At 43.4% G+C, this 24,885-nt stretch overlaps 2 protein-coding genes across 2 annotated transcripts; both read left to right on the forward strand.

Moving 5' to 3' along the window:
* The first annotated feature begins 335 nt into the window (after positions 1-335).
* On the forward strand, positions 336-6,840 carry LOC139418905 (uncharacterized). Its single transcript, XM_071168686.1, has 6 exons — positions 336-828; positions 1,229-1,353; positions 1,554-1,727; positions 4,896-5,060; positions 5,344-5,455; positions 5,597-6,840. The coding sequence occupies exons 1-6, from the start codon at positions 546-548 to the stop codon at positions 6,475-6,477; spliced, it is 1,740 nt and encodes a 579-aa protein (XP_071024787.1). The 5' UTR covers positions 336-545; the 3' UTR covers positions 6,478-6,840.
* Positions 6,841-13,247: 6,407 nt separating this feature from the next.
* Positions 13,248-21,549, forward strand: LOC139418907 (uncharacterized). Its single transcript, XM_071168689.1, has 3 exons — positions 13,248-13,739; positions 13,936-14,066; positions 16,365-21,549. Exons 1-3 carry the CDS (start codon positions 13,469-13,471, stop codon positions 17,592-17,594), a joined length of 1,632 nt encoding a protein of 543 aa, XP_071024790.1. The 5' UTR covers positions 13,248-13,468; the 3' UTR covers positions 17,595-21,549.
* Positions 21,550-24,885: the final 3,336 nt, after the last annotated feature.

Raw genomic sequence — 24,885 nt, forward strand, 5'->3', positions numbered from 1 at the left:
TACTGCTCGGAGCTTGAAAGGGCTTTCACTAGATTCCACAGCCACAAAGTCAAAATTGGCTATTATAAAAATGCCTGAAAACTTGCTTTTTAGTTTTAATTTAAGGTTAGGCGTTGTGGTTAGGTTTAAAATGAAATGTTAAGAGAAATAGTCAGTTTTTAACCATAATTATGACTGAAGCTGTGTACGCTAGTGAAGACCCCTTGAAATATACTAATCGTGAATAGGTTTGATGTGTAACGTAATAAGCATTACCGTAAGTCAATGAACAGCGCGTATACATATTTTATTTTGCCACACCCTTTGAGCTATGACGCCAACCAATAAGATCATTTCTCTTCAGTGCAACGAAAGTAAACAGTGACCAAGAACACAATACATTGTTTTTAATTGATATACGTTTATTAACGACATGGAACTCAAAATTTGACTAATTTAACTGCTCCGCAACACATATAACCCCATGTAGTCGTTCATTCGCATTGGAGACAGGACTTGGTTGATAGGCGTTATCTAGGTAAGGCTAGCTACTTTACCTGCTAACAATGGCTAACTGTATGGTTTTTCACACTCAAATAGCCTCCATTATGGAGGTTCTAGCGAATGCAGCCGTGGCAGATATCTGTAAACTCGTAGACGACGACTATGCAGTGTGTCGTTTAGAAATAACTCAAAGCCAGAAAGAAAACAGGGCATTGCGGAGGAAACTACAGCTACTGGAACTGAAGATGGCACGGGAGCGCGCAGAGAGGACAACGAGAGAGCGCGTCCTCGCCAGTCGTCCCAGTAGTGTCAAGGTCCTCGACCGATACAGAGGAATGGCAAGAGGTACATTTTGCAGAAGACTGCGGGGCCTGTCGCCCGGTTCCCTTCAGCACTTACGTTCCGATGTGTTACCCAGAACTGGGTCTCGGTCAGTTTTGGGATAGTATGCAATACTTCACCTGATTACTAAGCGATTTTGCACAATTGTTTTGTATTTTACCAGTAGGCAGATCAATTAAGAACAAATTACTCTTGCACAAAGACAAACACTATTCTAACCAGATTCTTGATTTACTGAATTTCATATTACTTTATACAATTAAAGAATGTGATGCATGGAACAATGCATTGATCAATTGCATTGATCAATTGTAGACGGCCAATAGTGTACAATATACTGTTGAGCATTTGTAGTACATAACTTAACCACCCCTTTCCCCCCCAATTACTCTCTTACATGAAGGACAACTCACTGGAGGCCACAGGAGCTTTGTGAAGCCAGCGGGACACAATGCGTGGAGAGATGATCAACCCATAGCTATAGATGAGGGGAGTGGAACCTCAACCCAGCATGTTATCGTGATAGAGGTTAGTGTCATAGTGTGACAAAACATTTAAGTACAGCAAATGTGGCGTGTTTGTTTAAAAAAAAGCTCCCCTCAGCTATTCACTTGCTTACATGTACATCCTTATTTATCTGCCATAGGGGAGCTTGTGAGACTTCCCTATGACATTGTTATACAATTCAACTCATGTACCGATAATAACCTCCTCTCTTCTTGTGTCAGTCTGCATATGCAGAGGCTGCAGGTCCTGGGGTCAAGCAGGAGAGGTCTGAAGGAGAGGAGGACCCACAGCACAGCAGAGACATCCAGACTGGAGCAGTGGCTGGAGCAGTGCCCCCTGTAGTTAGGAAAGACCTCGCCGCACCCCAGGCCAGTACCAGACGCAGCATCACAGAGGTCAGTCTAACGCCATCCTCGAGACAGACACAGAGACTAACTTTAACACACAGGATCTGACCACACTTCAGACCCAGAGAGAATGGTGCTGGGGAGACTGGGCTGTCCTCCTGCTCCTGGCTCAGAGTATTTACTGGTATTTCACCAGAGCCAGAGGACGGTTCATTCCCGTGGTGATGGTGACGATCTGTTTTGTTCTGACACTACAAAGATGAATTCTGGCAACATATCCTTAGGTTTAGAGCAAAGATGGGCAACTGCCGGCCCGCATATCAATTTCCAAAATGGATAAATAAAATAAAAAATGCTAACTCAGTCTGGGTCTCAACTTAATGTTGCGATTTAGAATACACAAGATGCAATTTCAAAATTTGGTTGTGCATCAGCAGTTTCTCTTATGTCAGCCGCTCAATCAGCCAATGTCAGCTAACATTTTTAAGAGTGGACTAAGATTGGTAAATTACTCCAGCCAGCTATGTAAACGTGTAGCAATCATGGTCAAATTACCATCCAGGGGGCCCCCATTGATTTTGATTTTGTTAGTCACGCTCAATCGGATATCATATTAAAAACTGCAAACATTTCTCTCCATCCTACGGCAAAATGAGTAGAATTGCATGAAATTAGTTATACAATTGCAAAATCTTCTCTCCACCCCATCGCAAAATGTGTAGAGTCAGGGATCGAGACCCAGTGTCCACGTCGATGGTACTGTCATGACGTTGGCCTCTTTGGGTATAGCAAGCCCCATCCCCCTCTCCCTGCCTCCCCTTGCCTCCTTCAACTAGGCTGCTGTGGTCAGAAATTCCTGAGGATCTCCTCATGGACACACAGTATAGAGAGAGTAGATTTTCATGGAGCACAAAGGAATTTATTCTACCTCACACAACTTGAGGTACGAACAAATTTCATGTTCCGGAGAAAGTATAAAAGATTGGTGAAGAATCCAGCTACGAACTGGTCCGTTTGTCACAACTTGGGGAAGCTCATGGGAGACGGTGTGGCCACATTACCATAACGCTGTTTATATAATAGCCTCCGATATGAGGTTTACATCTAATTGTTGTATAAGATGAATGAGTGAGTATGATACTGTTTACACAATTTTACAATGATTTTGAACTGTTTAATGAAGGAAAACTCAAAAAGGGGATTGGAGTTAACTAAATCAGAGGACCGCCCCTGAGCCCAGTTAGGGTCAGACATCCTGGGACAGCCCTTTTCTGCCATTCAGAATAAAACCCAACTTTGAGAAATTATCACCAGACCATGTTTTTCTCCATTAGGGGAGGACAAAGGTTTTGGACCATTGCTGAGTCTTTTAACCATACCACGTGGTTAAACTCTTAGACTATCGATACCGACAGAATAAGAACAAGTCTTTGATATGAATTACTAGTCTGTAGCTAGGAATTCGGTATCATTGAACTCGAAGAACGGCAACCGCCGAAACATTAATTCTATAACGAAACGAATGAATGTCACTCTGAACTATCCACTATAACCACGACAGAGAGAGAGAGACGGACAATTCTACAAAAGAAACAAACTTTTCACCAGCAATCAAGACGACACACTAAGTGTAAATATATATATTGATTGCAATTGTTCCCAATGAGTGAGTGTTCATGTGCAAAGGATTAGCATTTCAATTGTTATAATTATCAACTTTGTAGTGACTTCTTAGTCGACCCCCACTTCCCCTTTTGTCTAACAAGCCGCCATGCCGGTTTAGCCCACTAGGGCACATTCTCCTATCAGTTCTTGTAACCATATTTACTGTTTGTTTATGCATTTCTGTGAATTACTTAGTTAGTAATAAATAAATGATTTAAGACAATTGATGTATGGATGACTGTATGGATGACTCATAGTGAAGAGTAAGGTAACCAACAATTTACAACGTTTGGAATGAGACTAACGTGAGGTAAATTAAATAATTTGAAGACTAATTGATCAGATAAAATATCTGAAAAGTTATTTTAGGAAATTATAACTTTGTAATCTGACTATTTTTCCTTGGTGCCCCGACTTCCTAGTTAATTACATTTACATGATTAATCAGTTGATCGCTTAATACTAATGACAGAGAATCTTTGATGAAAACTATATCTTCAGTTTAATGATAGTAAAGACACGACAGTACCTTCCGATTCACACAGCCCTGTCGTCTTCATTTAGGTATTGAACTACATTTTTCATTGTTGTCAGCAGAAAACTAAGATTTCAGTGTTGAATATTCATGGTTAAAAATGTTGCATCCAGGTATTGTGTGATATACACTGAGTATATGAAACATTAGGAACACCTTTGCACCCCCTTTTGCCCTCAGAGCAGCCTCAATTTGTCTGGGCATGGACTCTACAAGGTGTCGAAAGCGTTCCACAGGGATGCTGGCCCATGTTGACTCCAATGCTTCCCACAGTTGTCAAGTTGGCCGGATGTCCTTTTGGTGGTGGACCATTCTTGATACACATGGAAAACTGTTGAGCATGAAAAACCCAGCAGCATTGCAGTTCTTGACACACTTAAACAGGTGTGCCTGGCACCTACTGTCATACACCGTTCAAAGGCACTTAAGTATTTTGTCTTGCCTATTCACACTGAATGGCACACACACACTATCCATGTCTCAGTTGTCTCAGAGCATAAAATTCCTTCTTTAACCTGTCTCCTCCCCATCATCTACACTGATTGAAACAAGTGACGTCACTAAGAGATCAGACTGACCAGGTGAACGCTATGATCCCTTATTGACGTCACATGTTAAATACACTTCAATCAGTATTGATGAAGTGGAGGAGGCAAGTTAAAGACTTTCATAAACTCTTTAGTGTCACTCACATGTGATCTCACCCTATTCTGCATACAGCTGACAGCGCTTCATAACCAATATACACTTACTAAATATACCTACACACTAGCAAACACCTACTGTACACGTCAGAATAGTTTGGTCAGGTTTGTCTGATGACTTTTGACTTTTTTTAACCCACATTTATGTCCACCATGATGGGTTTAAAAACAAAGAAGTCATTCTGTAACTACAGTATAGGACTCAAATGTAGTGGGGATGGGTAAACACTCCATGTTGAAAGTGTGTTTATCTGTGTGTACGTACCTGAGGGAGTGTATGTCTGTATAATCTGTATCACCTGTCTCTTCCAGGAGGAGGAGGGTCCAGAGATGCTGCTGGTGAAGGAGGAGGGGTGTGAGGAGGGTCTGGGGAACCCTGAGGGGACCATGGTCATGGAGGACAACCAGACTACACCTCCTCCTGAACCCACAGAGGAACCAGCTGAGCAGCACAGGACCACACATAGTCTCACTGAGGTGAGCCCACTGTGAACTACTGTCTGATGGTATTAGGTCAGGGGTTCCTGTATCAGCACTCCTACTCTGAGACTCTTTGTGGATACGGGCCCATGTCTTCATTAATTATTCTTAAGTGTGAGACCATGCCTTTGAATTATCAAACCATTAAAGAGTGTCAAGTAATCAAATAAATTAACACATTTGCATACTAACACGTTTGCCCAATCAGAAGATGCTCCATAGCAGGGTGCTCATATCAGATTTCTTGATCCAACATCCTCTCACTCTGTATCTCTTACAGTCAGTAGACATGGAGGATGGGAAGCCTGATCTGCTGCTGGTCAAAGAGGAGACCATAGAAGACGGACCAGAGAGCATTGACCTGCTGAGTGGACTGAAGATGGGGGAGCAAGGTAAGGGAGAAATACATATCACCGACATACAGTAATAGATCTTCAATGTGAATAGTGATGCACCTGGCTATTATTTTTATATTTTTCTTCATTTATAAAATTAAATCAATACAACTTATGTTTACATACAAAAACATACAGGTGGTTGGGTGGACGCTAAAAGTGGAGACTGGGCGGCCATCTTGGATTCCCAGACTGGTGCAGCCAAGAGCTCAGGGGACAAAATCAATGAGCAGGGCAGGACCAGAGGTGACATAGTGGAATCCAGTGGATGGTACAGCGTCCTCAACTCTGGGCTGGGTAACAACACTGTTAACCACAACCATAAACAGACAGTCGAACACAAAACAACAACCAAACTTAGTCTCCATGACAACAGACTGGCTGAGACCAGGACGAGGCGTAGATTTTGTCAGTGGGGACGGGGAGTTATTGGTATGCGGCAGGACAGAACAGACACAGACTCTGCTAGCGATGCTCCGTCCTGCTCCTATAGTTGTGATTCAGAGAGACTGATGGTGCCTCAGCTTAACCCCCTAACAGTTGCTGCCTTCAGCCTGCCTTCTATAGGATCTATCAACTGGAACATGGACTCTGCGACAACACAGACACTCCCTGGCCTTCGTCCTCCTCACACACCCCTAATGTTAAACCAGACCTCAGACAATGCCAGTGCCTCAACACTAAATGGCTACACAAGACCATTGACAAATGACAGTAGTGGTAACGGTGTCAGTAGATCCAGTGGCAAAGAGAAGCGCTTTCCGTGTCCATTCTGTGGGATAGCCTTCAGTTTCCCCAAACAGGTGGAGATCCACCAGAGGATGCACACAAAACCGTTTGGCTGCCACCTGTGCAGGGCCAGTTTCTCTGACTCGTCCAACCTGAAGAGACACCAGAGAGTCCACACAGGGGAGAAACCGTACAGCTGCCCCCAGTGTGAGAAGAGATTCTCCCACCGACACCATCTGAAGAATCACCTGAAGGTCCACATGGGAGAGAGGCCAAAGGCACTGCTGTAAGAGGTTCTCAGAGAGGAGCTACCTCAGGATACACCAGCAGAAAATGCACACCGCCCATGTATAGAGTATAGTGACATGTAATGTAGTACTAGTTTGTTTGTATTTAATTCTGATGATTTTGGATGTATTAGGGAACTGGATGAAGTGAACTGAGGTAATAATGAGTGTGATGAGGCAAAGTAGTGAATATGATGAACCTTTTACAGAGTATTCTAAAATGTATTTTATCAAAGCGAGGGTACCAGATGTACAGAAAAGATATCATGATAAGTGAGGAGTTATTCTACTTGTCTTTTTTTTTTTCAAGTAGGGAAGAGTAGAGTAAGTTTAACCATGTTTTACATTCAGCATCACTCTGTCAAGGCAAATATAGTATTCTTTCTAACAAATATCTACATATACACTGAAGAACAATATACAGTGCCTTGCGAAAGTATTCGGCCCCCTTGAACTTTGCGACCTTTTGCCACATTTCAGGCTTCAAACATAAAGATATAAAACTGTATTTTTTTGTGAAGAATCAACAACAAGTGGGACACAATCATGAAGTGGAACGACATTTATTGGATATTTCAAACTTTTTTAACAAATCAAAAACTGAAAAATTGGGCGTGCAAAATTATTCAGCCCCTTTACTTTCAGTGCAGCAAACTCTCTCCAGAAGTTCAGTGAGGATCTCTGAATGATCCAATGTTGACCTAAATGACTAATGATGATAAATACAATCCACCTGTGTGTAATCAAGTCTCCGTATAAATGCACCTGCACTGTGATAGTCTCAGAGGTCCGTTAAAAGCGCAGAGAGCATCATGAAGAACAAGGAACACACCAGGCAGGTCTGAGATACTGTTGTGAAGAAGTTTAAAGCCGGATTTGGATACAAAAATATTTCCCAAGCTTTAAACATCCCAAGGAGCACTGTGCAAGCGATAATATTGAAATGGAAGGAGTATCAGACCACTGCAAATCTACCAAGACCTGGCCGTCCCTCTAAACTTTCAGCTCATACAAGGAGAAGACTGATCAGAGATGCAGCCAAGAGGCCCATGATCACTCTGGATGAACTGCAGAGATCTACAGCTGAGGTGGGAGACTCTGTCCATAGGACAACAATCAGTCGTATATTGCACAAATCTGGCCTTTATGGAAGAGTGGCAAGAAGAAAGCCATTTCTTAAAGATATCCATCAAAAGTGTCGGTTAAAGTTTGCCACAAGCCACCTGGGAGACACACCAAACATGTGGAAGAAGGTGCTCTGGTCAGATGAAACCAAAATTGAACTTTTTGGCAACAATGCAAAACGTTATGTTTGGCGTAAAAGCAACACAGCTCATCACACTGAACACACCATCCCCACTGTCAAACATGGTGGTGGCAGCATCATGGTTTGGGCCTGCTTTTCTTCAGCAGGGACAGGGAAGATGGTTAAAATTGATGGGAAGATGGATGGAGCCAAATACAGGACCATTCTGGAAGAAAACCTGATGGAGTCTGCAAAAGACCTGAGACTGGGACGGAGATTTGTCTTCCAACAAGACAATGATCCAAAACATAAAGCAAAATCTACAATGGAATGGTTCAAAAATAAACATATCCAGGTGTTAGAATGGCCAAGTCAAAGTCCAGACCTGAATCCAATCGAGAATCTGTGGAAAGAACTGAAAACTGCTGTTCACAAATGCTCTCCATCCAACCTCACTGAGCTCGAGCTGTTTTGCAAGGAGGAATGGGAAAAAATTTCAGTCTCTCGATGTGCAAAACTGATAGAGACATACCCCAAGCGACTTACAGCTGTAATCGCAGCAAAAGGTGGCGCTACAAAGTATTAACTTAAGGGGGCTGAATAATTTTGCACGCCCAATTTTTCCGTTTTTGATTTGTTAAAAAAGTTTGAAATATCCAATAAATGTCGTTCCACTTCATGATTGTGTCCCACTTGTTGTTGATTCTTCACAAAAAAATACAGTTTTATATCTTTATGTTTGAAGCCTGAAATGTGGCAAAAGGTCGCAAAGTTCAAGGGGGCCGAATACTTTCGCAAGGCACTGTAAATGCAATATATAAAAGTGTTGTTCCCATGTTTCATGAGTTGAAATAAAACATGTTTCAGGGGACGCATGACTCGACTATCTCCTCTCCCGAGACAAGATCGTAATTGAAATTGAGAGATAAAGGGGGTAAAAATAAATAAAAATACACATGTGCAACTTGTGCTGGGGGCAATAAAAGGCCACTTTAAAATGTGCAGTTTTGTCACACAACACAATGCCACAGATGTCTCAATGTTTTAGGGAGCGTGTAATTGGCATGCTGACTGCAGGAATGTCTACCAGAGCTGTTGCCATTGAATGTTAATTTCTTTACCGTAAGCTGCCTCTGTTGTTTTTGTGAATTTGGCAGAATGTCCAACCGGCCTCACAACCGCAGACCACATGTATGGCAAGCGGTTTCTAATGTCAATGTTGTGAACAGAGTGCCCCATGGTGGCGGTGGGGTTATGGTATGAGCAGGCATAAGCTACGGACAACACCACAATTGCATTTTATTGATGGCAATTTGAATACAAAGAGATACCGTGAAGGTATCTGTGACCAAACATCTGTATTTCCTGTCATGTGAAATCCATAGATTAGGGCCCTAATGAATTTTTCAATTGACTGATTTCCTTATATGAACTGTAACTTTATGAAATTGTTGCATGTTGCATTTATATTTGTGTTCAGTATATTTCAGGATGTTGTGTGTCCCTGGAAATAATCTGAATTTATTTAAACATGACATTTTTGAAAACATATCTTGTCGAAAAAAAAAGTGGTCTCTTGGCACAACTTACAGTGCCTTGCAAAAGGATTCATCCCCCTTGGCGTTTTTCCTATTTTGTTGCATTACAACCTGTAATTTAAATTGATTTTTATTTGGATTTCATGTAATGGACATACACAATAGAAGTGGTGAGTGTATATGTATTCACCCCCTTTGCTATGAAGCCCCTAAACAAGATCTGGTGCAACCAATTACCTTCAGAAGTCACATAATTAGTTAAATAAAGAATAACTGTGTGCAATCTAAGTGTCACATGATCTCAGTATATATACACCTGTTCTGAAAGGCCCCAGAGTCTGCAACACCACTAAGCAAGGGGCACCATGAAGACCAAGGAGCTCTCCAAACAGGTCAGGGACAAAGTTGTGGAGAAGTACAGATCAGGGTTGGGTTATAAAAAAAATATCAGGAACTTTGAACATCCCACAAATCCATTATTAAAAAATGGAAAGAATATGTCACCACAACAAACCTGCCAAGAGAGGGCCGCCCACCAAAACTCACAGACCAGGCAATGAGGGCATTAATCAGAGAGGCAACAAAGAGACCAAAGCTAACCCTGAATGCGCTGCATAGCTCCACAGCGGAGATTGGAGTATCTGTCCATAGGACCACTTTAAGCCATACACTCAAAAGAGCAGGGCATAACGGAAGAGTGGCCATAAAAAAAGGTATTGCTTAAAGAAATAAATAAGCAAAAACGTTTGGTGTTCGCCAAAAGGCATGTGGGAGACTCCCCAAACATATGGACGAAGGTACTCTGGTCAGATGAGACTAAAATGTAGCTTTTTGGCCATCAAGGAAAACGCGATGTCTGGTGCAAACCCAACAGCTCTCATCACCCCGAGAACAACATCCCCACAGCATGATGCTGCCACCACCATGCTTCACTGTGGGGATGTTTTTCCCATCGGCAGGGACTGGGAAACTGGTCAGAATTGAAGGAATACAGGGAAATTCTTGAGGGAAATCTGTTTCAGTCTTCCAGAGATTTGAGACTGGGACGGAGGTTCATCTTCCAGCAGTACAATGACCCTAAGCATACTGCTAAAGCAACACTCGAGTGGATTAAGGGGAAACATTTAATGTCTTGGAATGGCCTAGTCAAAGCCCAGACCTCAATCCAATTGAGAATCTGTGCTATGACTTAAAGATTGCTGTACACCAGCGGAACCCATCCAACTTGAAGGAGCTGGAGCAGCTTTTCCTTGAAGAAGGGGCAAAGATCCCAGTGGCTAGATGTGCCATACCCCAAAAGACTTGCAGCTATAATTGCTGCAAAAGGTGGCTCCTCAAAGTATTGACTTTGGGGGGGGGGGGGGGGGGGTGAATAGTTGTGCACGCTCAAGTTCTCCGTTTTTTTGTCTTATTTCTTGTTTGTTTCACAAGAAAAAAATATTTTGCATCTTCAAAGTGGTAGGCATGTTGTGTAAATCAAATGATACTAACCCCCCCCAAAATAATTTTTAATTCCAGGTTGTAAGGCAACAAAATAGGAAAAATGCTAATGGGGTGAATACTTTCACCAGCCACTGTACTCCGGGTATGGGGTGACTGAACACCTTCCTCTGCAACTGGATCCTGGACTTCCTGACAGGCCGCCCCCAGGTGGTGAGGGTAGACAACACATCCATCACACTGATAATTAACACGGGGGCCCCACAAGGGTGCGTCCTCAGCCCCCTCCTGTACAACCTCTATACCCACTACTGCGTGGCACAGTTCCAACTGTATCATCAAGTTCGTTGACGACACGACAGTAGTAGGCCTGATTACAAACAATGATGAGATGGCCTAAAATAGAGGAGGTAGGCACTCTGATGGTGTGATGGTGTGATGCCAGGTATCAACCTCTCAACATCAGCAAAACAAAGGAGCTCATTGTGGACTTCAGGAGGAGCCAGGCTGGACACACCCCCATCATCAATGGGACTGCCGTGGAGACGGTCAAAAATGTTAAGTTCCTCGGCGTGCACATTTCCGAGAAGCTGAAATGGTCAAATCACACAGACACTGGTGAAGAAAGCAAGACAGCGACTCTTTAACCTCAGGTGGCTGAAGAAATTCTGCCTGTCCCAGAGGGCCCTTGAAGTGTTCTACAGGAGCACCATTGAGAGCATATTGTCGGGCTGCATCACAGCCTGGTACATCAACTCCACCACCGCTGACCGCAAGGCTCTACAGAAGGTGGTACGCTCAGCTGAACACAACATTGGGTTCACATTGCCTGTCCTCCAGAATACCTACAACACCAAGTGTTGCAGGAAGGCAAAGAAGATCATCAAGGACCTCAGCCACCCAAGCCATGCCCTGTTCGCCACGCTTCCATCACTCAGATGTGGGCAGTATGGCAAAAACTGTCAGACTGGCTGATAGCTTCTTCACCCAGACCATCAGGCTGCTGAATAGTCACCACTAGGCAGCTACCCCCCCACATACCCTGGAATTACTACCCACTGCCCACCCATGGACACACTACCCCCCCCCCCCCCATTAACCTGCACTGTTGGAGAATTTCACCGTACCCTGCTATTACATCCATCAATTACACCTGTGCATGTGACTAATAATCTAGTCAATACATTTACTTGTCTTGGTGAAAAGGTTTATAAGGAAACATGATTCTTATAAACCGTTATGCAGTCTGCAGTCCATGAAGACCTGCTGATATCCAGTGTTGCTGGTGGGAGAAACTGGACCTCTGAAGGTCACATACCCTGGCACCGGATCAGGACCCTGGATCAGGAGCCATTACTCTTCCTTCCCGAGTCGGAACCAGGACCGAACCACGAGGGACAGAGACCCCACCACCACACAGAACACAACCAGTGGACAGGTGGACTGAACAACCTCAGTCCGGTTGGTCATCAGAGAGACAGAGACTCCAGTCAGGGATCCAGTCTGCAGCCCAGACCCTTCTCTTCACAGTCTCAGTGCAGAGATGAAGCAGGGCCTGGGGCTGATAGAGATAGACCCTCCTGTTCCTATGATACAAACACCACAGTATCCATGATGAACAGCGCAGGTCACCCTGGGCTTTAGCCTTCACAGAGAGTGGTGGGAGACCCCCCTAGTGGTAGTCTTTCAAGAAGTATCTTCTCCTTCAGGATCTCATTTAATGCCTAGTAACTGAGTTCATAAGAAGCCTAGAGTTGGACCTAGGTCTAGCCTTCCTTGGTTACCTTATTTTTACCCCATTAATAGAGATCGTGTTCGGATGGGCATTCACCACAAGAGGTACCTAGCCTATCCCACAGCACACAATCCTAACGATACCCAAACAATGGCTAGAGGTCAAGGAGGGAGCTCAAAGACTAACCACCTGAGGGTGGTGACTCCTGCTTCTACCTCCTCTGGTGTCATTGGGTCACAACGTGGGAAGCCATGCGTTAGGACAGACGCTTCACGGAGGCGACTTATGTGAAGAGGCACCAGATCGTTCACACCAAGGAAAGGCAAATCAAGTGCAATTTATGTTACAAGAGCTTCTCCTTCCTGAGTTACCTAATCAGACCTAGGAGTGTCCACACTTGGGAGAAATCAGAGTGGCTGAGATGTACAAAGGGAACCATTCTTTATCTGACATAGTATAGTTATCATGTGTCTTGGGGTGAGGGTAATTAACCACATACCCCTCGTTAACCCTTTGTTAAATTGTAATTTGAAACAGGATTGTGTAACTACCTGTTTTTATAGACAGTAAACCTAATCTATATCAAGGACAGTTTAATATTTACCTTACTGAGTTGAATAAATTAATATTATTTTGTACTCTTACTAACACAGTATTATTTCTAAACATGAGCTTAAAAGATACTGACCGTAGGAGAATTTATGTGTAACGTAATAAGCAGTACCGTATTTCAAAGAACAGCACGCATCATTTTTTATTTTATTTCACCACACCCTTTGACCTATGACTTATGCCAATACGATCCTCTCTATTCAGTGTAAGCGGAAGTGAACAGCGACAACGAACAATTTCCAAGTTAGCATCGTCATTTAGACGTTTATTAACACCCTGGACCTCAAAATATGACCAATCGAACCGTACAGCATAGCATACTTACCTCAGGTAATATTTAATTTGCGTTGGAGACAGGACTTGGGGTTGATAGATGTTATCTAGGTAACGCTGCTAACGTTGGCTAATTGTAACCGTAACGTTATGATTTTTCACACTCAAATAGCCTCCATTGTGGAGGTGCTAGCGAATGCAGCCGTGGCAGAGATCTGTAAACTAGTAGACGACGACTATGCAGTGTTTCGTTTGGAAATAAGTCAAAGCCAGAAAGAAAACGGCGCATTGAGGAGGAAACTTCAGCTACTGGAACTGAAGGTGTCACGGGAGCGCGCAGAGAGGACAATGCGAGAGCGCATCCTCGCCAGTCGTCCCAGAAGTGTCAAGATCCTCGACCGATATAGAGGAATGGCAAGAGGTACATTTTGCCCGGTCCCTCCCTGTATGTGTTTGGATAATATGCAATAATTCCTCTGATTACATAGCGATCTTGCAAGAAGTTACTAAAAGTGTTACCTAACATCCTTGACAATTCTAAACATTGTCAGTAGTGTACAATATACATTTGAGCATTGACGATAGCTAACCTAAGCACCCCTCAATCACTCTCTCAGGTGAAGGACATCTCACTGGACGCTACAGGAGCTTTGGGAAGCCAGCGGGACACAATACATGGAGAGATGACCAACCAATCACCTTTGATGAGGGGAGAGGAACCTCAACCCAGCACATCATCACGATAGAGGTAAGCATAATAGTGTGTCAGAAAGGATTCATACCCCTTGACTTATTACACATTTTGTTGTGTTATACCCTTAATTCAAAATGGATTCAATTGCTTTTTTCTCTCACCAATCTACACACAATACCTTATAATGACAAAGTGAAAACATGTTTTTAGAAATGTTAGTAAAATTATTGAAAATTATAAACATAAATATCTCATTTAGATACATTACCGTTCAAAAGTTTGGGGTCACTTAGAAATGTCCTTGTTTTTGAAAGAAAAGCAAAACATTTTGTCCATTAAAATAACATCAAATTGATCAGAAATACAGTGTAGACATAGTTAATGTTGTAAATTGTAGCTGGAAACAGCTGATTATTAATGGAATATCTACATAGGCGTACAGAGGCCCATTATCAGCAACCATCACTCCTGTGTTCCAATGGCACGCTGTGTTAGCTAATCCAAGTTTATAATTTTAAAAGGCTAATTGATCATTAGAAAACACTTTTGCAATTATGTTAGCGCAACTGAAAACTGTGCTGACTAAAGAAGCAATAAAACCAGCCTTTTTAGACGAGTTGAGTATCTGGAGCATCAGCATTTGTGGGTTCGATTACAGGTTCAAAATGGCAAGAAACAAAGACCTTTCTTCTGAAACTCTTCAGGCGAGAAATTGCCAAGAAACTGATGATCTGGTACAACGCTGTGTACTACTCCCTTCACAGAACAGCGCAAACTGGCTCTAACCAGAATAGAAAGAGGAGTGGGAGTCCCCAGTGCACAACTGAGCCAGAGGACAATTACATTAGTGTCTAGTTTGAGAAACAGATGCCTCACAAGTCCTCAACTGGCAGCTTTATTAAGGCCAGCATCCTTTAGTCGCCTCTCCACTGTTGACGTTGACACTGGTGTTCTGCGGGTGCTATTTAATGAAGCTGCCAGTTGAGGACTTGTGAGGCGTCTGTTTCTCAAACTAGACACATTACAATATACCGCGACTTATGCTGCCTACCACCGCTCAGTCAGTCTGCTCTATCAAATATTAAATCAGACTTAATTATAATATAATAAACACAGAGAAATACGAGCCTTAGGTTTTATATTTATATGGTCAAATCCGTAAACTATCATTTCGAAAGCAAAATGTTTATTCTTTCAGTGAAATATGGAACCGTTCCGTATTTTATCGTACGGGTGGCAACCCTAAGTCTAAATATTGCTGTTACATTGCACAACCTTCAATGTTATGTCGTAATTATGTAAAATTCTGGCAAATTAATTACGGTCTTCGTCAGGAAGAAATGGTCTTCACACAGTTCATAGTCATACCCTGACTCTGCTTGCACTGAACGCAAGAGAAGTGACACAATTTGTGACACAATTTGTGACACAATTTGTGACACAATTTCCCTAGTTAATATTGCCTGCTAACATGAATTTCTTTTAACTAAATATGCAGGTTTTAAAATATATACTTGTGCATTGATTTTAAGAAAGGCGTTGATGTTTATGGTTAGGTACATTGGTGCAACGATTGTGCTTTTTCCGCGAATGCGCTTTTATTAAATCATCACCCGTTTGGTGAAGTTGAAGTAGGCTGTGATTCGATGATAAATTAACAGGCACCGCATTGATTATATGCAACGCAGGACAAGCTAGTGAAACTAGTAATATCATCAGCCATGTGTAGTTAACTAGTGATTATGTTAAGATTGATTGTTTGTTTTATAAGATACATTTAATGCTAGCTAGCAACTTACCTTGGCTCCTTGCAGCCACCAGGTCCTTTTGATGCTGCACTCTCGTAACAGGTGGTCAGCCTGCCACGCAGTTTCCTCGTGGATTGCAATGTAATCGGCCATAATCGGCATCCAAAAACGACAATTACCGATTGTTATGAAAACTTGAAATCGGCCCTGATTAATCGGTCGACCTCTAATGCACACTGCCAGATAATACCTGTTCAAACAACACACTAAGTCAATTTTATCGATTTACTGCCACCTGCACTTATGGAATGTTTACTCACAAGTATAATTCATTTGCTGATGAAAACCCTTCCTGATGACCTGAAAATAATTATGTGATTATGTGACCCACAAGAAGTCCCACCGTGTTGACTGCTTCAAAACGATGTACGTCCTCAATAGCTTTGCCCATGCTAAAACAGGATTTTGGGCACTAGAGTCCTCTATCTATCTCTGTGGTACATCCTCATTTATTGGCCATAACGGAGCTTGTGCGACTTCCCTGTGATGTTGTTATCCAATTCAACTCAAGTACCTGTAATAACCTCCTCTCTTCTTGTGTCAGTCGGCAGATGTTGTGGCGGCAGGTTCTGGAGGATCGTCTCTGGTCAAGCAGGAGAGGACTGAAGGAGAGGACGCACAGCACAGCAGAGACATCCAGACTGGAGCAGCGGCTGTAGTTGCACCCATTGTTACCACGGAGGACCACGTGACCGCGGTGCAGCCCAGAACCCGACGCATCATCACAGAGATCAATGGAACGCTGAACGCCGTCGTCAAGTCAGAGACTGACACAGAGACTTTAACTGTAACACAAAGGCTCTTACACACAGGATCTGACCACAGATCAGACCCAGAGAGACTGGGGCTGAGGCCACTGGGCTGTCCTGCTCCTGGCTCAGAGTATTTACTTTACGGTAACCCAAGCCCGAGGACTGTTCATTCCCATCGGGACTCAGGTGACGCATTAGAGACTGGCAGTGATCCGTCTTGTTCTTACGCTACAGAGATGGACCCTGACAACATGCCCTTGGGTTTAGAGACACAGACTGATCTGTCTAGAGGGGACTGGAACCGGTACAGTAGTCGTGTACACTCTGAAGGGTGCCTAGATAAGAAAGGAGAGGGTCTGGTTGTAGATGAAGTGATTGTGAAAGTGGAGGGCGACGTTCCTCCCACATGGAATGCAGATAGTCACCTAGGAGACGGACACTCACAGGGAATAGATTTCTTAGATTACAGGGAATGCTTAGAAACAAATCCAAATGTCACAACCCACTCCCCTTTACTCGCGCTCAGAGATCGTGACCTCGTGTCCACATCGATGGGGCCTTCCGATTCACACAACTGCCTTTTTGATCAGGTATTGAACTCAAATGACAGGGCTACAGCCCAGGCTCAGGGAGGGGCAGCCACATCAGGCAATGTTAAAGAGAAACGGTTCCTCTGCATGTTCTGTAACAAAGGCTTCAGCTGCCCCCAGAAAGTGAAGATCCACCAGAGGATCCACACAGGGGAGAAACGCTTCAGGTGTACCCAGTGTCATATGCGCTTCGTCCAGGCTGGTGACCTGAAGAGGCACCAGAGGGTCCACACAGGGGTGAAACCCTTCAGCTGTACCCAGTGTAATATGCGCTTCGCCCAGGCTGGCCACCTGAAGAGGCACCAGAGGGTCCACACAGGGGAGAAACCCTACAGCTGTCCCCACTGTGAGAAGAGGTTCTCCCGCCAGGACCAGCTGAAGATGCACCTGAAGGTCCACACGGGAGAGAAGCTGTTTGCTTGTACGCACTGACCTACCTCAGGATACACCAGCAGAAAAAACATTCTACTTTTGAGCATAGAAAGTAACCATTCCACTCGATAGCTTCTGACTTTTAGATCAAACCCTGCATTAAGACTAAGATTAATTTTCATTGTTGTCTGTAGAAAAGATGGAATAACGACAGTAACATTTGGAATAAGTGTTGAATATTCCTGTGTAGAATATTGCATCCAGACATTGTGTGATATAAGGCATATTTAAGCCTAAAAAGTCTAATTAAATTGTATTTGTTACATGCTTCGTAAACAACAGGTGTAGACTAACAATGAAATACTTACGGATCCTTTTCCAGCAATGCAGAGTTAAAGATGAATGTTTTCAAAGTAATTAGAGTAAAAAATAGACAGAATAACAATAACGAGTAAAAATAACATGGCTACAGGGAGTAGCAGAGCCTAGTCGATGTGCAGGGGTACGAGGTAATTGAAGTAGCTATGTACATATAGTTAGGTACTTGGCCTTACAGATAATTATGTGTGGGGCACAGAGATGGGGTAGTCATTTAAAAATCATGTTAAACACTATTATTGCACACAGTGTCCGTATTATGTGACTTGTTAAGCACATTTGTTTGTCCTGAACTTATTTAGGCTTTCCATAACAAAATGGTTGAATACTTATTGACTCAAAACTTTACATTTTTCTATAATTTGTAAACATTTCTAAAAACATAATACCCATTGCCATACCAAGTGGTGTGGCAGCCAGTCAAGATGCTCTCAATGGTGCAGCTGTAGAACTTTGAGGATCTTAGGGTTCCATGCCAAATCTTTTCAGCCTCCTGAGGGGGAAGAGGCATTGTCGTGCCCTCTTCACAACTGTGTTGGTGTGTTTGGACCATGATAGATCCTTAGTGACTTGGACACCGAGAAAATTGAAGCTCCCGACCTGCTCCACTACAGCCCAGTCGATGTGAATCGGGACTTGCTCTGCAATCCATTTCCTTTAGTCCACGATCAGCTCCTTTGTCTTGCCGACATTGAGGGAGAAGTTGTTGTCCTGGCACAACACTGCAAGGTCTATGACCTCCTCCCTATAGGCTGCCTCCTCGTCATCGGTGATCAGGTGTACCACCGTCGTGTCGTCAGCAAACTTAATGAGGGTGTTGGAGTAGTGCACGGAAGTTGTGGGTGAACAGGGAGTAAAGGAGGGGACTGAGCACGCACCTCAGAGGGGCCCCCGTGTTGAGATCGGTGTGGCGGATGTGTTGTTGCCTACCCTCCTTGTTGGGATATGCACGTACGGTCACTGTGGGGACGACATCGTCGATGCACTTATTTATGAAGCTGGTGATCAATGTGGTAAACTCTTCAAAGGGTCCTGTAGGTTAGCATTACCTTCATCGTACCAGTTCCAGGACCACTTGCACTTGTACTTCCCTTTTTGAGTTTTTGCTTGTGTGCAGGAATCAGGAGGATAGAGTAATGGTCAGATTTTCCAAATGGAGGGTGAGGTAGAGGTTTGTGTTTCTGTGTGTGGCGTAAAGCTGATCTAGAGTTTTTTTTTTCGCCTCTAGTTGCATTAGGTAAAACGGATATCAGTTTCACTTCATTAAAATCACTGGCCACTAGGAGCGCCGCTTCTGGATGAGCATTTTCTTGTTTGCTTATGGCCCTATACAGTTTGCATCGGTTTGTGCTGTTAAATAGACAGCTACGAAAAATATAGATGGAAATTCTCTTAGTAAATAGTATGTTCTACAGCTTATCATGAGGTATTCTAGCTCAGGCTAGCAGCATCTTGAGATTTCCTTAATATTAGAGATTGCGCACCAGCTGTTGTTAACAAAGACACACCTCCCCCCTGAGTTTACCCGAAGCTGCTGCTCTGTCCTGCCGATGCATAGAAAAACCAGCCAGATGTGTATTATCCATGTCCTTGTTCAGCCAGGACTCAGAAAAACATAGGATATTACAGTTATTCAGGTCCCGTTGATATGATAGACTCGAACAGAGCTCATCCAGTTTGTACTCCAGTGATTGTACGTCCGCCAATAGAACGGAGAGCGGATGCGGTTTATTCACTCGGTGACCCACATCAGGGTGCCCGCAAATCAGCCTGGTTTACGCCGCCGCCTCTTTCTCCTCTAAATCTCTGGGATTATGGCCAGGTCAGGTGTAAACAATATGTCCCGCGCCGCCGACTCATTGAAGTAGAAATCTTCATCAAAATCAAGGTTAGTGATCGCTGTTCTGATGCCCAGAAAACTATTTTAGATCATAGGAAATAATGGCGGAAACATTATGTACTAAAAAAGGTAAGATCAGCTAAAAGAAAAACACAAAATAGCTGAATTGGTCAGGAGCCCGTAAAACGGCAGCGATACAATCCAGTAGGGCTGCAATGGTATTGTATTCGTACACCTCGGTTCGGTCCGCACTGTGAACCCAAACGAATATATAGGCCTAATGGCTTCACAGTCGATTATAACTGCGATGGGCAGAGATTGTGGATAAAAAGTTAATAGTACTGCTCAACTGGAATAGCCTATGCAGAGTGGCGGATGTAGCTTGTTGGCCAATCACAAGTCATTAAAGCGACACTACAGTCATATAGTGTCCTTGTGTGGCTAAGTAAGCACTCCTTACTTGCCACTGACAGAGGGCGACATGGGGGTGGCAGAACATAGCTGGTCGAGGAGGGCACCCAGCTGACTTTGTTGACACTACTTGTCAAACCTTCTTTCTGTAAATATGTTACCCATATTTATTGGTGGCTGTTACAGATTTCCCTTCCTGTGAGTTTTCTAACTCCAACCCATCCCCCAGACTGTGCCAGAGAGACTTGGGGATGATCATAAACTGTCTCCCCCAAACTCCCAGTGACCTCTGCTACCAGGCCACCGATAGGTTGCTAGGGGGCAGGACACCTGAGAGTCCTTCTGCCTGCTCAGGTCAGAGCCTTCTCAGTCTCTCTTCAAGTGGACAAGACTGATGTATTGCAGGGACAGAAAAGCACATCCATCTCATATGTCCTCTGGAAATAAAAGTTATTTAGTGTGTGTAACTCTGTGGGGTTGCCTTATTACTCTGACCGGGAAAATCTACAGAGCGCATCACAGGTACTTCCTGTTTGAGCTTCTGTTTGTAAACAGGAAGCAGGAGTGTAGAGTTATCATCTGATTTGCAGAAGGGGAGACGAGGGAGGGCCTTGTACGCTTGCTTGTGGGTTGAGTAACAGTGGTCTAGGACTTTATCACCACGAGTGGCAAAGGACAAGTGTTGATAGAAGTTGGGTATGGGGAATATCTTGTCTGAAAGCCATGTTTCAGAAAAAAAGAATATTGCAGGTACGAGAGTTTCGTTGGTAGCAAATCCATGATCAGAGGTCATCCATCTTATTATCAAGTGACTGGCCAATAGAATCGAGGGAAGTGGTGGCCGGTTATCCCTTCGCCTTAGTCTCACCAGGGCGCCCACTCTCATCCCTCTAGCCCGAAGATTGTGTCTTAGGTACACAAAGAGCCCTGGGCAGATGAGTCGAAGTCCGGAATTGAGGTTAATAACTGCCAATCTGATGTTCAGAAGTTCTTGTCAACCATAAGAAATGATAGTGAATACATTTAGTGCAAAAATGTAACGATTAACGCCAAAAGAATCACAAAATAGCCAAATGAAGTTGGAGCTTGCAAGATGGCAACCATACAATACAGTACGGCACCATCTTTCATATTTTGGGCCTTCTTTTGACACCGCCTGATACAGAGGTCCTGGATGACGGGGAGCTGGTCCCCAGTCTGTTACATATTGTGGTTGTACTGTGAAGGCTTTATGATGTTCTCAAATGCCTATTTCATTACTCAACTACTTACTTTTTTCCCAATACACTTTTAATGAGAATGTATGCAGTTTATGGAGTTTTGTGTAGTTTTCATATGTTGTATTTAACTTGTTTATGTTAAATAAACACAAAATTGAACTTTTCATTCTAAGACTCATTGAGACGGTTTATTATACATCTTTTGTGGAAAAATTCTTACACAGGGACAATCAAATGAATCATTGTTTTGGGATGAATTGGAACGCCGACTGCAAGCCAGGCCTAATCGGCCAGCATCAGTGCCCAACCTCCCTAATGCTCTAGTGACTGAATGGAAGCAAGTCCCTGCAGCAATGTTCTAACATCTAGTGGAAATCCTTCCAAGAAGAGTGGAGGCTGTTATAGCAGCAAAGGGGGACCAACTCCATATTAATGCTCATGATTTTGGAATGAGATGTTCTACAAGCAGGTGTCCACATACTTTTGGTATGCTAACTCCTGTAAAATGGGTAGGCAGAGCAGGCAGTGGCCCGGTTGCGTGAACCAATCGCAGTAAATTCGGAACGAGGAAAATCTGGAGCTTTGTGGATTAGAGTGTACCAGATAGCTGTTTGGGGCTCTAGCGCCTTGGTGAGGGCGCCGTCCCATCCCCCTTCTTCTCTAAGACCTAGAAAGTAAAGTAAATCATTATTATACTGACTGATCTCTAGTTAAATGGAGAGGGTTCTCCATAACAGATCCAAGTTATCTTTGCCATGTAGAGGAAAAACACATCTCAGAACCTAAAAAGGGCTGAGAGAGTTTCACAGTGAGCCCTGGAACCATGTTCTCCCGTAGGACAGGGATGAAAATATGTTTAGGGTTCCCCTGCTTTGTATCCATAGCAGTGGTTTTCAACTGGTGTACTTGAGGAACTCTCAGGCGTGCCCCAAAACTATGGGACTCCCAATCACGGGCCGGTTGTGATACAGCCTGGAATCGAACCAGGATGTCTGTAGTGACGCCTCAAGCACGGAGATGCAGTGCCTTAGACCACTGCGCCACTCGGGAGCCCATAACAAAAAAGACTACAATTTACATACATTTAAAAACATTAACATGTAATGTATGTGTGTGCATCTATCAGTTACACATGTTCAGTACATACACACAACAAGTAGGTCACAAGTAGGTCACAACAACAGGCGTCATGCCATAAGGTGTTGCTTTATTTGTTTTTTGATCATCTAGACAGGTGGAGACCTGGTCCTCGATCAGGACTTCTACTCAGAGACTCTTTGTGGATACAGTCCCAGGTCTTGAATCATTTTGCATTAAGTGTGGGACCATGTCTTTGAATTATCAAACCATTAAAGTGTCAAGTAATCCAATCAACTAACATGTTTGAATGGTATCAAATCAACTAACATGTTTGCATTGTACTCATAGCAATCCCTCATTGCCCAATCAGAAGATGCTCCAAAGCAGGGTGCTCATATCAGATCTTGATTCAACATCCTCTCACGCTGTATCTCTTACAGTCAGAAGACATGCAGGATGGGAAGCCTGATCTGCTGCTGGTCAAAGATGAGACAATAGAAGATGGACCAGAGAACATTGACCTGCTGAGTAGACAAAAGATGGCCGACGCATCTTAGCCTCCCGCCAACCATCTGCAGGAAGAGGTTTTAACCCATAACAGGTGCTGCCTACAGCCTGCCTTCTATAGGATCTATTAACTGGAACATGGACCCTGTGACAACACAGACACTCCCTGTCCTTCATCATCCTCACATACTCCTAATGTTAAACCAGACCTCAGATAATGCCAGTGCCTCAACGCTAAGTAGCTACACAAGCCCTTTGACAAATAACAGTAGTAGAGGCGGAATCAGTGAAGGTGGCAGCACCAAAGAGAAGCGCTTCCCGTGTTCAATTTTCTCAAACTGTTGGAGGATGCACATGGGGAAGAAATCAATTGGCTGCCACCTGTGCCAGGTCAGTTTCTCCCACTTGTCCAAGGCACCAGAGGGTCCACACAGAGGGGAAATCCTACAGCTGGCCCCAGTGTGGGAAGAGGTTCAGCATCAGGTGACGATGCCCCCGAAGGTCCACACAGGAGAGAGGTCGTTTACTTGTACTCACTGAGGGAAGAGGTTCTCAGAGAGGAGCTACCTCCGGATACACCAGCAGAAAATGCACAAGGCCCATGTACAGAGTATAGTGACATGTAATGTAGTACTAGTTAGTTTGTAGTTAATTCTGTTGGTTTTGGATGTATATGGAACTGGATGAGGTGAATTGAGGAAAGAATGAGTATGATGAAGCAGAATAGATGATATGGTGATGGTTGGTGTGATGGTGTCCGTAAAAATGCTTCACTGATGAAGAGTCAACCTAGTCCTGTTTGATGCTGGTGTTTTATAATGAGTTGATAGTGCCTTAATTAATGTTTACTTGACATGAATTAGTGAAGCTGTGTGTAATGTAATGTTGAACCTTATCCAAAGTATTCTAAAACTAATTTTATCAAAGCGAGGGTACCAGATTTACAGAAAAGGTTAAGTGTTACAATAGTGACAAAAGTGATTTTTGTCACATATCATTTTGTGCAATAAAAGTACTGTACTTCATGTTATGTGAGTGTAACCGTTTTTGTTGAAATTAAATACAACATCAACATTATTTTTTGTTGTTCATAATTTTAGGGACTGAGTTTCCCTTCTCTCAGTTGAACCAAAACATTATACTTAATTCTTATATCAACACATATGGACATGTTTTTTATTAAACTCCAATGGCTCCATATTGTTAGGTACTTGAATCACAGTGTTAGAGATGGGCTTGACTGTGGTTAACATTTTATCATGTCATGTCATGTCTGTGTGTACAGCAGAGTTTCTAATATAAACCGTTGTGCTTTTCTGTACAATTTGTGTTTACAGTTTGCAGTCCATCAGGACCTGCTGATATCCAGTGTTACTGGTGGGAGAGATTGGACCTCTGAGGTCACAGACCCAGCCACCTTGGATCAGAAGCCGTCGGTCTTCCTTCCTGAATTCGGAACCAGGACCCAACCGTGAGGGACAGAGACGATCTTTCAGGATCTCATATGGTGACTGGGTTCATAGAAGGCCTGGGCCTAGCCTTCCTCAGCTACCTCATAAATGCAGACAGGGTCAGGATGAGCGTTCACCATGAGAGGTACCTAGGTACCTGAAAATAAGGTCTGAGGTTAAGACAAGTTTAGGATATATTTTACGTTTTGTTCTGAGATATCATCTGTCAGGTAACATGACCTTTATGAATTCTTTGTGACCGTTTTGATTACATAAATGCTTCAGAATTCCCTAAAAGTTATGTTAGCTGATGAATCAGATCTCCTAAGCCTCAAGTCTGCTCTGATCTTGAAATATATACTGATGAATGTGTAATGACACAAGCAGTACCGTATTTAAAAGAACATCGCGCAAACGCTTTTCATTTAACCACACCCCTGAGCTACAACATCCTTTCACCTCTG

Source organism: Oncorhynchus clarkii, chromosome 10 (genome assembly GCF_045791955.1).
Source record: "Oncorhynchus clarkii lewisi isolate Uvic-CL-2024 chromosome 10, UVic_Ocla_1.0, whole genome shotgun sequence".
Classification (NCBI taxonomy): Eukaryota; Metazoa; Chordata; class Actinopteri; order Salmoniformes; family Salmonidae; genus Oncorhynchus; species Oncorhynchus clarkii.